Source organism: Cyclopterus lumpus, chromosome 15 (genome assembly GCF_009769545.1).
Source record: "Cyclopterus lumpus isolate fCycLum1 chromosome 15, fCycLum1.pri, whole genome shotgun sequence".
Taxonomy (NCBI): domain Eukaryota; kingdom Metazoa; phylum Chordata; class Actinopteri; order Perciformes; family Cyclopteridae; genus Cyclopterus; species Cyclopterus lumpus.
In genome coordinates this window covers 10,305,752-10,320,285 of record NC_046980.1, presented here as the reverse complement: position 1 = coordinate 10,320,285, position 14,534 = coordinate 10,305,752, and the positions used below count along the sequence as shown (strand labels likewise).

General features: G+C 40.8%; 1 protein-coding gene across 2 annotated transcripts in view; it reads left to right on the top strand.

Annotated features, from left to right (window-relative positions):
- Window positions 1-14,534, top strand: part of LOC117744319 (protocadherin-15-like) — a 190,660-nt gene that overhangs the window by 60,387 nt on the left and 115,739 nt on the right. For both annotated transcript variants that reach the window (XM_034552518.1, XM_034552517.1), the window contains exon 4: window positions 12,154-12,219. In XM_034552518.1, coding sequence (XP_034408409.1) covers window positions 12,154-12,219 — 66 coding nt within the window. The remainder of the gene's footprint in view (window positions 1-12,153; window positions 12,220-14,534) is intronic.

Below are 14,534 nucleotides of genomic sequence, written 5' to 3'. Positions count from 1 at the left end.
GCATATTTTAATGTCAAAGATCTGTCAAGAGTTTCCATCTGTTAAAGATTTTGGGATGTGAACGCCATCTGAAAAGTCCTACATATGAATATGTAACCCTGCCAACCACTTGGCTTCATTGATCTTACAATTAATGCAATGTTGTGTTTATGGATAGTAAGGGGTGCTTGTTTTTCATAGCAGCTCCAATATGTGGCTTTTCTAAAAGTCGGCACGTTAGTTTGTAGAGCTTTCACGAGTGTTTGATTTCATTGAAGTGGAGGACCACAGAGCCGCTCTCAGGTGTGCTTTCAATGACGTCCATACAGTGATGCTTCAGTGCAAATACTCTCACAATAACCGTTCTATCCTCCCTTTCAAATTTACATAATGTTTTTCAAAATGAGTTAAAGAGAGGGCATGAATCCAGCTTACGTCCTACACAGTTCACTGATAATGTTGAGAGGATTCATTTTGTACTTTCCTGAATAAGTTCCCACATTACTGAGGGAATCTTAGCATTTATTGTCTCATCTCACTGACTATGCAGCAGATGCCAGTTAAAAGTGAATTTCAGCTGCATGGGATTGGCAGGTCTTTAAAGACGGTGCTGAGAGGAGGCTGCACATGCACAGAGACTTACTTAGTTCTCCCGCGTGGCAATATTGCACATAATCCAGGTCAATTTTGAGTTCTCAACACCGCTTCCTTTTCTTTTCTTTTTTTTTTCATCCCTTTCCTGCTACCCAGTCTTCCTTGACAAACTCACTAATGTAAATGCATTTTGATTTGATAAGAGCATCATTGTAGTTTACTGTCTTTTGAATGAAGATGTTATTTTGAGAGGTTTGCTCATGACTTCATGACTGACTGATCCTTTGAAGGTGAATGAGTGCCTTGTGTTTTCCCTTTTAATGAAGTCACCCTCCCAGGCTCTGACCGCGTTAATAGATGTGTGTTCTTGTGTGGAGTGAGGAAGCCATGCGCCCCGAAGCATGGCAGCTGTGGAACTCACCAACGGCCCTGTGGAATAGGGGTTTGTGGGTAATTTATTTGTGAGGGCGTTAATATAAAAAAGTATTATTTATTGTATTTATCAAAGCTTCATATGGTGTTGCTTGACATGTAGGGCACATTATTACAATATGTTTAATTCGTCACTTGTGTTTCAATATTGGATCAGTTTAATAAAAACACACAGCCTCTTTTTTCAACATTCCCTTCTTACTTCTTCCTCGGTTTTAAAATCCAAATCAAGCTAATTTGCTTTTGCCAGTTGGGTTTTAGGGGGAAATATAATGGCTGCCTGGATTTATGGTTTTCTTGCAACGTTTTTTCTGAAGGAACATTTTTATCTAGGTCAATACGCAGGATGGTGACACCGGAGACCGGGGGATTCCCATCTTGAGGTGACAAAAGCACTTTGGTTAAGAGTAATGTCGCTCACGTTATTCAAGTCACTCAGACTGGACATTTATTAACAACATTCCCCGCCTATGTTTCTAGAAAATGTAATCTGGATGGCATTACACTTCTTACAACATTTATGTATTAGTCGTGTATCACTGTCAATTCCAGTCAGTTTGGGATGAGTTTAAAACATATTTAGTCATATTCCAACAAAGTATGTATGTATGTATGTATATGTGTGTGTATGTATGTATGTATGTATGTATGTATATATATGTATATGTATATATATATATATATATATATATGTATGTATATATATGTATGTATATATATGTATGTATATATATGTATGTATATATATATATATATATATGTATATATACACACATATATATACATACATACATACATACTTTGTTGGAATATGACTAAATATGTTTTAAAATCATGTTGCAAGTAATGCTTGATAAGCTTCTCTGATGGTTTTGATTCTACTTCTGACTAATGGAATCCAACCACAGGATCTTTGGCAACATTTAAGAAGCAATAAACTCATTCTTATTCATTCTCCAACTGCTGTCCACAGATTTCTGGTTTCCTTTTTGCTAAAAGTTCATGCTTAAATTATGGGAAGGATAAGGCTTCAATTTTCATCCTTAACTATCAAATGGTTCCCGTATTGATATATATTCCCAAACTGCGTGAGATTGTCCTGTCACCGTAAAGGGTTGGTTTCATCCTGCTGATTGGAGATGGGGCTGCAGCCTGTAATTTGACAGATTGCAAACAGAAATAATTACGACGGTGGGCAGCCAGGTATTAGTGATGCCTGCATGCAAATGAGCTCCGCTTGGCTCAGAGTCTTCCAACCAATGACCCACAGTGTCGTCGTTGTAATGAGGGATCAGAGGGTGAGACGGAGTGTATCAGAGTGGGCGAATGTGGACGCCGAGTCCCTTCGCGGGTCAGTGTCAAGGATGAACTTGGTTTGAGCAGGGATTATCCCCTCCCTCAACACATCCCGCATCTTCCCACCCATAAATCTCCCCACTCTGCCCACCTCAAGGTGCTCTTGGTGTTTGGCTCTTGTCGACTTGTTTGTTGTCTGTCTATCAAATGAAAATAGCAACTGGAATTTTCTTTTTATGACACTGATCTGACGAGGGATGCATGCATCAATTTCCAACGTCACAGTGTCTGCAAAGTCCTTCATTAATTAGCAGGGAGACTATATGAATGGCAGGCTTCTAATTAACGGGAATGTGGACACAGAGAGAAAAACGGATCGACCTTGATGAAAATGAGGGTTTCTTAGGTTCACTAATTTCTTAATTAGTGAGTTAAATTGAGAAAAAGCATAAAATGTGTTAATGTTTGATGAATGCATTCGTGCAGGGATCTGAAATCTCTTCTTTTAATACAGGCAAAAGTGTTTTTTATGAATACTACTGTGTGTCAGTTTCCAGTAATGAACGACTAATAGCTCATTAAACATGAAAAGAAGGTATAAAAACAACTATTAAGGTCAGAATGTGCCTTGTCAAAACAATAATTACTTTACATTACATGTCATTTAGCTGATGTTTTTATCCAAGTGACTTACAATAAGTGCATTAAACCATGAGTCCAAACTCAGAACAACAAGAATCAAGAAAGTACAATTTCTTCAATAAAGTTGATTACAAACTACAAAGTGCTATCCGTAAGAGCCATTTAAGTGCTACTAAAGTGTTAAACTACAAAGTGCTATCAGTAAGAGCCATTTAAGTGCTACTAAAGTGCTACTACGGCACTACCTTCCCTATTCAAGGTACAGTCGAAAAAGATGTGTTCTTAGTTTGCGACGGAAGGTGTAGAGACTTTCAATAATAACAGCAATGTCTCAAATAATGGTGGAAAGCCATTAGGAACATTCAAGCGCCGTCCTCTACCTGTTGCATTGTGTTTTGTTTTTTTTCATCTCTATCACTTCCTACGTTTCCTCAATATTCTTCCTCTTAATACCTTGTCTTAACACATTTGCGGCTTTCATTTCCCATTAATAATACTCCCTTTCGGGTGCCACACTTTCATGTTTTCCTCCTTATCTGACTGACTCCACTGTACTCTCAACCGAGATTAATCTTTGACTGGACATATGCATGTCAGCCCATGCAGTGTACGACATCCCAGCAGTTCAACATATAGTAAGGACAAACTTCAATCCAAAGCAGTGCTGACAGATGCATGCTATCCATACCTCTAAATCCCTCCATCGCTAAATCCAGATGTGTGTGTGTGTGTGTGTGTGTGTGTGTGTGTGTGTGTGTGTGTGTGTGTGTGTGTGTGTGTGTGTGTGTGTGTGTGTGTGTGTGTGTGTTGTGAGGATTAGTTAATATGCCTGCGGACGCTTCTGCCATGTGACATCAGCCTACCTTCCCCTCTCTCACTATTTACGTCTCTCTGGCGGTCTCCCTCTCTTCCCATCTGCACATCCATTCTGACCCACAATTGTTTGTCTATTTTTGGGATTGTCTGATTAGGGGCCAGATGTGCAGACTGTGTTCTGGCTACAGCAGAAGCCTGTGGAGTGGGGGAGCCGCAGAGTGACAGGGGGAAGGGGTTTTAATCTGCCCGCCAGCAGGCTGTAATCATGCCCTGAGCAGCACAAGAAAGGAGTGGAGCCGGGGGTCACTCTTGGTAAGACCGGGCCCCGTGCTGCCTTGGGTGTGTACCAACAGGCTCAACCCGGGGCTCGGTACGTCAGCATGTGTGTGCTGCACTGTTGTAGTGTGGGAGTGGGATTGCGACCTTTGTCCTCCCGCCTGTGTGGTTAACCTGACGGAGACAAACAAAGGCAGTAATAAGGAGGAAGTCTGGATGAGAGAAGGAATGGGAGCTCTGCTCTCTGGATTACACATCAGTGAAGTAATCTCCTTCTCTCTCGTCTCCATTATCAACCTCTAATGATTTACATGTTGCTGCAGGAATTCATCCCCACCTCTTATCTCTGACATTCTTCGTCACTAATACACTTTTTCTTTCTTCACTGCCTGTCTTCTCTTTTGCTTTCCATTTCGTCGCGACGGATTCTAACCCGCATCAAAGTACATACACACAATTACAGCGAGACGCCCCGCAGAGAGACCCGCACTTCTAGTGATTTGTTAGGAGAGAGGGAATGATTTGGAGAAAAAGAGATGGCGAGAGACTGAGGCAGTGATTGCATTTCTTGTGCCAAACATAGACTCGCGGCAAGAAGAAAGCACTGTCTGTCTGCACATTGAATCAGCTGGTTTCTTTCCTCTGAGGAGGAAGTGGTGACTGGCTTAATTTCTACATGTAAAGGGCTTGTGCTGCAAGAGTTTTGGTTGTTCTCAAAACAGAACAGGTATTATGTTGCATTGAGTTGGGTTTGAATTCTTGGATTGTTAGCTGCTATCATCCTAATTGTTGTGTAGCTCTGTCAGATCTGGTGTTTTGGGGAATTAAATATAGATCTATAGTTTTATTTAAGTTTATGGGTCGGTACAATTGCTAATATTTAAATGAAAAAGTAGCTAAATTAACACCTATGTTATATTGCATTAGGCTGTCTGAAGTTTTTCTTGTTGAAACCGTTTGTTGGAGTACATTATATATGATTGTCACATATATATTAAACATTCTGATTCGGATCTACATTTAATTTAGCTGAGACTTTTTATCCAAAGCGACTTGCAATAAGTGCATTCAACCATGAGAGTACAAACGGAACAAAAAGAATCAAGAAAGTACCCTTTTCTTTAAGAAAGCCGAACTACAAAGGGCTACAAGTAAGTGCCATTTCAGTGTGACTAAAGTGCTTAAAAAAATGTTTCATTCAAGGTATAGTCGGAAAAGATGTGTCTACAATATAAACTGAAAAATCACTCAAATTATTGGGTTTTAGACGTGACAAAGAAATAACCAGTGGAGTATACTCCGAACAAGAAGAGACCTTTAGGATATGAACTGTAATGCACAGCTTTGACAGTCAACCCCAGTGGACAACAGGCCCCAGCTCCCCTAACTATAACACAGACTGCTCATCAGTTTTGACCTTCTGTCTTCCCATGAGCAGCCATTACCTGGCAATGTGTATGACTGGACAGCTTCCCTTTGTGGGTCTCACTTTCCTTTGCCAGGGCCTACTGGACCTGTCCCAGAACTCTCCTCCGGACATGGATTCATGCAAAATAAACTCAATCCAACTGGGAAATTAAAACAATGTCCCCGTTTGCTCTGTTTCCCCTCATCCCTGTCCTGGGCTGCCTGCCACTGCTGGGATTAGTGATAACTCTAACCTCTAACCCTGACGTTTTTAAAGTAGATGCTTGTCCGATTACCGATTCAGGGTCGGAAATTGGACCGATACTGGCTCAAACAGCTGGATCAGGTATCCATGTTCCGTAGCGTTGCTGCTGCTTGAAACACTTTACTGAACACTCTACTTCAAATTAAAAGTGTTAACTTATTGGTGTAACATATAGTAATTACATAGTAAATAACATTTCAGTACATTTTGACTACGTATTTTTTTGTTACATTTTGTTTTCACAAAGTTAGGTTCAAGTCAAGTCTCACACATACGAAGATGATTCCAGTCACGTCCAAACATTGAGGCACACAGCTTATTGAGTAATTACTGGTATTGTATTGGTACTTGGTATCGGTCACTACCCAAAGCCCAGGTATAGATATCATTCTCAGAACTGAAAAAGTCGAGTGCATCCATATTCAGCTGACGTTGCTCCCTCAGGCGGACCACTGGTGTTAAAAGCTAAAAGAAGAAAAACAACCTCATCCAGATATTTCTGTCCTTGCTCGGGGAGCCTTCTATAGGCTCTGGTAGACATTTCCTTATCATCACACAGGGCATGATATTTATATGAAAGGGCATGTGATGCATATGGACATTTAGCATTAAATGTTTTATGATGAGAGGAACCTTGTGTTGAGTTTAGATGCCGTGCATCTAAAGTGTGATAAATTAGCTCGTACTTTCCTCTGTTGCTTCTGCACTTTCTCAAGAATCCCTCTGTGCCTCCGTCTTTTTTCTGTCCATCTCCTTCTTTGATAATTGTGGACAACTGATTAGTGTGTGCCCACATCTAGAGAGCGCAAGCGTGTTTTGGTGTTAGTAAATGTGAAATGACATGCACCCCTTAGTTATCTACATGCGATGCCTTGTATCCTTTGTAGGTTTATTGTGAAGATGTGCCAGATTGATTGAGACAGTGCTGCCTCATGGACCATGTTGCTTGTTATGTTGCTCGCCCTTTACGGACAGCAGCAGTTTGATTTATCGGTTCTTGAAAAGGCTTTTGCAGATGAAGCCATTGAAAAGCACAGGCTATTGAATTGGGCGTCAGGCAATAATGCCTTTTGAAAGTAAATGTCAGTGAGCAGAATTCATCTGGCCACTGCCTTGTTGCTTGTCATACGGCGATCGATGAGCTGCCTTGTAAAGGCTTGAAATTCTAAGGATGTTTCTGCATCTCAGGCTGTGTTATATAAAAGGTAGGGTGAAAGAACTACGTGTAGAACAACAACACATATGTGCTGGAGAAGCATATGAAATCTTTTTTTTTCTCTGACTATATTAATGGCCCTATCACTGCTTATGGCCCCAACAAAAATGATCTCAACACTTTTCTACATTTTGATGAGTCATCACTATTTCCTCGTAATATTGTATATGAGGAGTTCATCCAAGACTTTAATAGTCCTCTAGTGTTTTAATAGTTATTTAAAAAGAACATGTCAAACAAGCCATATTGTGTTGTTTCTTTTGCAGTCTGAGAGAAATGTCATGGTTTTTCCATGGAACAATGCAGATTTGTTCAACCGCCAGCAGTAATCATTTTGTAATTGAAGCTTCACGACTTCAAGTCATCATTGTTCGGTTGATTAGGGAGAATATCTCTTTAGGTGAGAGTAAATTACCCCCGGGTCAAAATTAGAAGATGTTGATTGTCTTTGGATTAGGTCTCTCAAGTGTACAGTGCCCTGATTAGTGATTAAAGGCCTTTTCTGTGATTTTCATCTTTTTAAATCCCTGACTCGACCCTGACCCTACCCACTGCTTATTTCATCTGGAACGGAGGGATCAGGTCGTTAAGAGATGTTTCCTGAGATTTATTGAACCAAAGCCTTTTGCATCTGCTGAGGACTGGGAGGGTGCCGGTGCAGCCATAACAAGCTAGAAATAGAAGTACACAATGTAATATTGAGGCTGCTTTCTTTGTGGAGAATAAGCAAAGGACAGCAGCTCTTAGTGGCTCCATTTGAAGATAACTTGATGCAGTATGCCAACAAACCAAAGTTAGTCTGCAGTGCTCCAGCTGTGTGAGGTAAAACAAAATAGTTGAATCAGATGATTGGCTTTGAAGTTATGTTCCCTTGAAGATTAAAAGGGAACAACACAGAGAAAACACAGAGAAAATATATAGTGTATATACACAACAAACAGTGTGCCTTCTACTTGTTTATCTAGACTTAATTATCGAGGCTTACTCATTACTTTTGTCTCCTCGACTTTTTGGCTGGCGAATGTTCTGACTACCTTTTTTTTAAAAGGTGTATACGTATCATAAATATATATTCTATATTGGCCAAGAATAACCTTTTTTTCTCCTCATAGGGTGGAGTCTTTTGTGAGGCAGCGAGCTAAACCCAGCTCAGACCTTAGTATTTCCTCGGCAGCCAATGGCAGCTTCTGGTTGTCTTACAAACGTGCACATTATTATGTGTAGGCCTACATTTAATGTCACACAAGGGCCTGGTCCGGTTTTGAAGGGTCAATCAAAAGTAGTTCACCCCCCCCCCCCATCTGAACCCTTTCAGCCACTGTTGGTAACAATACTCGCAAGTCCCCACAACCATAACATTTCACCCCAAAAATGAAGTTGATAAGAGGCATATGAATCTTTTTATTATACATCTGGTTAAAAACGCACACAACCCCAAGCCTGATGAACAGATTTCTTTGTTGTTGTTTGCTAAGTAACTGAGCTCCCCATGCTGTTTCATACCCCTCTCCCTGAGCTGTGTGATGGACTGTGTCTTTCATCTAGCTCCCACCCTTATGCTCTGTATTGTTTTTGACTAAACAACTGCATTGCATTTCATCACGAGATGAACATAACATTCGCTGATGCAGATTGAGAAGGGCACAACTCATTACATTTTTGCACTTTGCTTTTTATGCCTCCTTTCAATATTTCTCTGCACTCCATGTGTACATACTTTATATTCCCATAGTGCTTTATGAAAAGCTTGGTTTTTCTTTGCAGTGTGACCCTTATGCTGCTATTCTTTATTCCGAAAGCAAGGATGTAGCTTTTTAGGAATTGGTCATGTTCTTCTAGATAAGTGGATTAGTCTAAGTAGTTTTCCAATCATGTATGTTTTAGTATATGTATGGGATCTGCAGGTTTCATCCAACATTATTATCTTGAGTGCTGCAGCAAGGGTACAGGAGATTTGGTAAGACTATTTGACTTATTCTCTTACCCTCGTGTAACAAGAGAGCCATGGGGAAGTATTATTCTATAAGGCTTAATGGGAGGAAAGCTTGATGTTGAATGTCGTTCGAAAATATCACCGACCGCTTAAAGATGTAGATGCTCCGAGTTCGTGTTTGTGTTCATATTCACATGCATGTTTACGCCTCACTTCATCAGCGCGACATGTTTGTGCTCTGATCGCAATATAGGCCTGTTAGCACTGCGAAAGGAGGCACTATTCTTATTCTCTGCTCGGTTCTGCCTTTTGTCTTCAAAGCAGACTCTTCACATCTTTCTCCCCTACTGACACAACTTCCACTTTAAGCTGCACGCACGCACGCACGCACGCACGCACGCACGCACGCATACTCGGGCCTGAACACACATATGCAAAACTAACAAAACAGACTGTGATCCCTTTTAAAAAGCTTTTCAAAATGAGCGCTCACACACGTGCACATGTGCACACTCTTTCTACGCCACACAGAGTATATTCTCTCAGAGCAGGTTTGCATACTTATTTTTATGTTGTTTGTTGTTTATGTCTCCAATTGCGAGGTGTGACCCACTTGCTCTATTCATTTTTACACTATTAAAGGAAACCCTCGACCTGCTATTTCGCCAGCAGATGGTTTCAGGTTTTCTAATTGCTGTGGAATCATAGAAGTCCTAAACCGAACAGTGTGTACACCTTTAGGAATAAGCAGTGCAAGGTGAGTGTGTGTGTGTGTGTGTTGATAATTATTCCTTTATTATTTGTGCGCAACGATGAGCTGATCCCATACGGAGCAAGATGAGATGCCGTGCATGGATGTGAATCTCTGCTCTTTAAAACTCTTCATGAAAAAAAAAAAAAAAAAAAAAGTCCAGATCATGAGAAAACAATAAGATGAAAATGCAGTCAATGATTTGCGTGACATATTCCATGCTGTCGACGCAGGTTTTCTGAGCCATTCAATTGCTAATTATTGCGTATATCTACACATTTAGAAGCAGCCCTGTTTAAAAAAAAAAAGTGCAGCAACATCACATCCTAAGGTTTTATCTCTGCTTAAAATACTCTTTCAAACCAGCACATTAGTGAAGGCTCATGGTCGTGCATATTTAATAACTATCCATCGTTATGCACCTGGCAACAGGTGCTTAGTTGCACAAGTGAAGTCGGGCGACAGAAGGCGGGTGTGAAACCTTAGAGCGCTGACTGTTGGCGTGGTGTCATTGACCATGTGTCTTCTTTTCTGTCCGCCTCTGATTACGTGTAATGTAAGTGAACACCAACTTGACAGCGAGCCGCTTGAGATTCAATATCTGTCAAGATGCAGGCAGAGCGTTTTGAGAAAGAAGCCGGTGCTCTTTCATGCACATTTAGTTTTTCCTTTTTTCCGAACACATGGCACCACTTAACTTACACAGAGAAAGTCTTTTAGTCGATTCATATTTATAATGCACCCCACTGACTCTTGTGGCATGATGTCAGCTGGCAGCTCCTGGCATCGAAGAGAGATAAAGAGATCGGTTGGCCGCATTTGTGAAAACTGTGTGTGGTTCGCTCGCATAAACCAAACTGTCTCTCTTCCTCCCTATTTTCTAATATCTTGTCTTTTTTTTTTCTTTCTCCTTTCCTAACATAAGAGCTGTTCATCAACCAACTGTTTCATACGTTTTTCTTTTCTTCCATGCTTCTGCTCTGCTTCTCTCTGGCTCCACTAACCACTGACCCCTTCAGACTGGCAGTATGAGGGTAAGAGGGCAACTATCCGTTGTCTGTTTTCCTTTTATTTTTGTTTCATCACATTCCCATATTCCCTTTCGCCGTTTCCCTCCTACATCCGTCTCCACTTCTCTCTCTCAAAGACATTTAATCCTGAACCTTCCTCACATCAGCTGCAGAGCGCCTCACCTTGCAGCGCCTCAACCCTGTACACTAGACACCTCCCTTCCTCCCGTCTGCTCCTCTCCACCTCTTCTGCTGCCCCATCTGGTGCAGTCTGTCAAGCTGCAATTACCTGTGTCCCATGTGCTTCCACCATCTAGCTGCTGTGACCTCTCTCCGTGAAGCCGCTCTCGGCGGTGCATTGCTTCTGATGTCGCCGCATGCTTTGACCACCCTGTTTGTCTGGTGTCAGTACCGTGCAGTCCGTTCCTATTATTAATGCTGTAGCAGTTGTAGATGCCACCTGCTATGAAAACATGACAGGAAGACACTAAGACAATATTTTAGGTTTATTTTCTCGGACCAATGACATTTTTACAAAGTCAGTGATTACATTGTCCGTTTTATTTTCTTCCAATATTGTTCCAACATGCCGTGGGCTGTATTTAGATACTATTTTATATCAGTCCTTCATTAAACATTATATTATATGTACATGTATATGGAAGTAATGTACTTAAACTATCAAAAGTTAAAAAAAAAATTCACTTACGTTGACACGTTATTATATATAACATTATTAAAATGTTAATACTGATGCATCAGTTTGTGCTGTAAGTAGCATTTCCTGCTGATGCTCGTTCAGGTGCAGCTAGTTTGAACTACATTGTAGATATACTAAGATATTTTGGTCCAGCAGCTTGCAACATTTGGCCCCAGTGGGTCACAAAATCAATCTGGAGTTGGGAGAGGATTATTTGAGTAGGAAAGCCAGAAAGAAGGTCTGATACACAAATTGGAATACATTTTTTTGGACCTTTCTATAATGGCTGCTTTCGTGTTAACATATAGGTCTTAAAAACCTCATTAACATAGTTTATGATCTACTTTGTTCAAAATGTGAAATGTTAATCAAGCAAAAATACTACATCTGTAAAAATATGTCATGAAATACAATATTATCTCCCTCGTATAATGTATTATTTTCCACACCAGAAGATTTCAAGGTTTTTAGTAGTTGGTTTTTAATAGTCAGAAATAATTAAATGCCCCTGGGTAGAACTTTTCTTATGTGATAGTATGAAGTATTAGGCTATTATGGCTCAATTGTTGAGTGTCTATTGGATCAAATGGCCTAAACATGATCCCATAGGCATCACGGAGTGAAACCAAGCAAGTAATCTAGGGATAAACCAAGCTTTGTCTGACGCTCACTGTCTCAGACTTTTAAAACCCCTGCTCGACACAATATCCGTCATTTTCATAAGCTGCCATGAAACACAATATACTGTTGGGATTCCAAAGTAAGTTATTGAAATCAAGCACAGAGGAGTTGAGCTTCTTTGATGTCAATTTGCTTTTACTTTTATTCTTATGCAGAATGTAAGCTGTCCCGGCCAGGCCCCCCGGCAACCATAGTGACCATTGATGAGGAGAGCCCCAACGGTATGTATCAAACAGTCGCCCACCTACGCTCCTTACGACTGTTTGCTCCACTTCCTTCTGTGTTCCTGTATGCTAAAAGCATATTCACTCAAGTGGCTTGGATTACACTGTTGGGATTGTTTCTGTTGCTTTGGTAATGCAATGCATATTAATGCTTCCCCTGTCGGGACTGCTCTGTGTTGTACAGTCGCACAGCTGCTGATCTCTCGGGGCAGGTTGATTATGGGAGATGTTTTGTCAGACATATTGGGATGTCAGTCTGGTCGTATTTTAAATTAAATATAAATACATTTTGAGTTGTTCTTGGTTTGTGTATTTGTTCTGCTCTCCCAGTGGTGTGCATGTCTGATTGAATGAATGAATGCAGATGATGTTTGGCATACAGATGTGACATGGGGCTCCATTAATGAGTTGTGTGCTCCCCTCGCAGGTTCTCTTTACTATGGTATACCTGCGCTACAGCAGTACATGCTGTCACATACAGCTGACACTATGGCAGGTCCTTTTAACATTTAATCAGTAGCATTCATTGTGTGTGTGTGTATATATGTATATATATGTGTGTGTATATATATATATGTCCATCCATCCATTTTCAATACCGCTTATCCTCATTAGGGTCGCGGGGGCGCTGGAGCCTATCCCAGCTGACATAGGGCGAAGGCAGGGGACACCCTGGACAGGCCGCCAGTCCATCGAGGGCACATGTAGGGACATACAACCATTCACTCTCATATTCACACCTATGGGCAATTTAGAGATCAATTAACCTGCAGCATGTCTTTGGACTGTGGGAGGAAGCCGGAGAGCCCGGAGAGAACCCACGCTGCCACGGGGAGAACATGCAAACTCCACACAGAAGGACCGCTCCGACCGGGAATTGAACCCACGGCCCTCTTGCTGTGAGGCGACAGTGCTAGCCACTACACCACCGTGCAGCCCTGATATATATATATATATATGTGTGTATATATATATAAGTGTATATATATATATATATATACATATATGTATGTGTATATATGTATATATATATGTATATATGTATATATGTATATATATATGTATGTATGTATATATGTATATATATATATATATATATATGTATGTATATATGTGTATATATGTGTATATGTCTATATATGTATATATGTGTATATATATAGCCTGATGAACTTGGCCGGCTGAGCGTGCTTTTTAGTGCTCGTTAGTGCATGTGAGCTCGCCCCACTGGCTCGCTCACAGCTGCTGCTCTGCACCGCTCTCAGCGGCACTTACAGCTGATAACGTGGCCGCCATCCGACCACATCGCTGTGGAGGCGGAGCACCTCCTGGTTCGCCCTGTGGCAAATACTGCTCTGTCAGCACTATCGCAGTTGTTCGCACCTCGAGAGCTGTTAGCACAGTTAGCCGTCAACATGTGGAGATCGGTTGAGAGGCAATCGAAATGCTCCAAATATTGTATCTTTCTCCTTTAACAACAAACAAGTATTTCATTTGTTTTAAACCGTTATATATTTCATTTAAAAAGCAGCAATATGCCTAACATTACCAGATATTGCCCCTCATTGTCACCAAAGAGGGAATTCCTTCACCAGCCTAATAATGCCCAAAATACGAAATTATTTGTTCTTATGTTCGATCTTTCTGAAATGCAATTGTTGATATTTAAAATGAGAAATTACATTTAGATATTCTGTATTGTTATGAAAAAGGATTGACCGATATCTATAATTAAATTCTTAAAAAATATATTTGCCCAATTGAAATTGAAAAAAAGTGTAAAATTAACATTTTAATCAGTCAAAACTAAATTTTTAAATGTTGAATTGTAATCTCGTGGAAATTAACATCAGCCGCGCTGATTAGGTTGCAGAAGGGCTTTCCATGGTCCATGCAGCACACGAGTGGATCAGGTGAAACTATTCTACCCCTCCTTTTCTCTTCATCCTTCCTTCATTATCCTCTGGCCTCTCCAGCATCTGCACCCACTTCTCAGCTCTTTCTAGTTTTCTCCTCTTTTCCTCTCTCACCTTCCTCTTCGAAAACGAGTGTCGAGCATTTGCCATCTGCATTCTCTGCTGAAGAGCTTTTGTGCGTGTGTGTGTGTGTGTGTGTGTGTGTGTGTGTGTGTATACGTGCGGCTATGTGTGTGTGTGTTATAGGGAGTGCTGCCTGCTGCTTGGGGAGGAGCTATATGTTCATTGTGGGAATGAAAAATGCATTAACCTAAAAGGAGCAGGTGTGTGTTTGCCTCAGTCAGTTCTCCCTGCAGATATTAGTACTGCAGGTTAATAGAGTTTAATGAGCAGCTC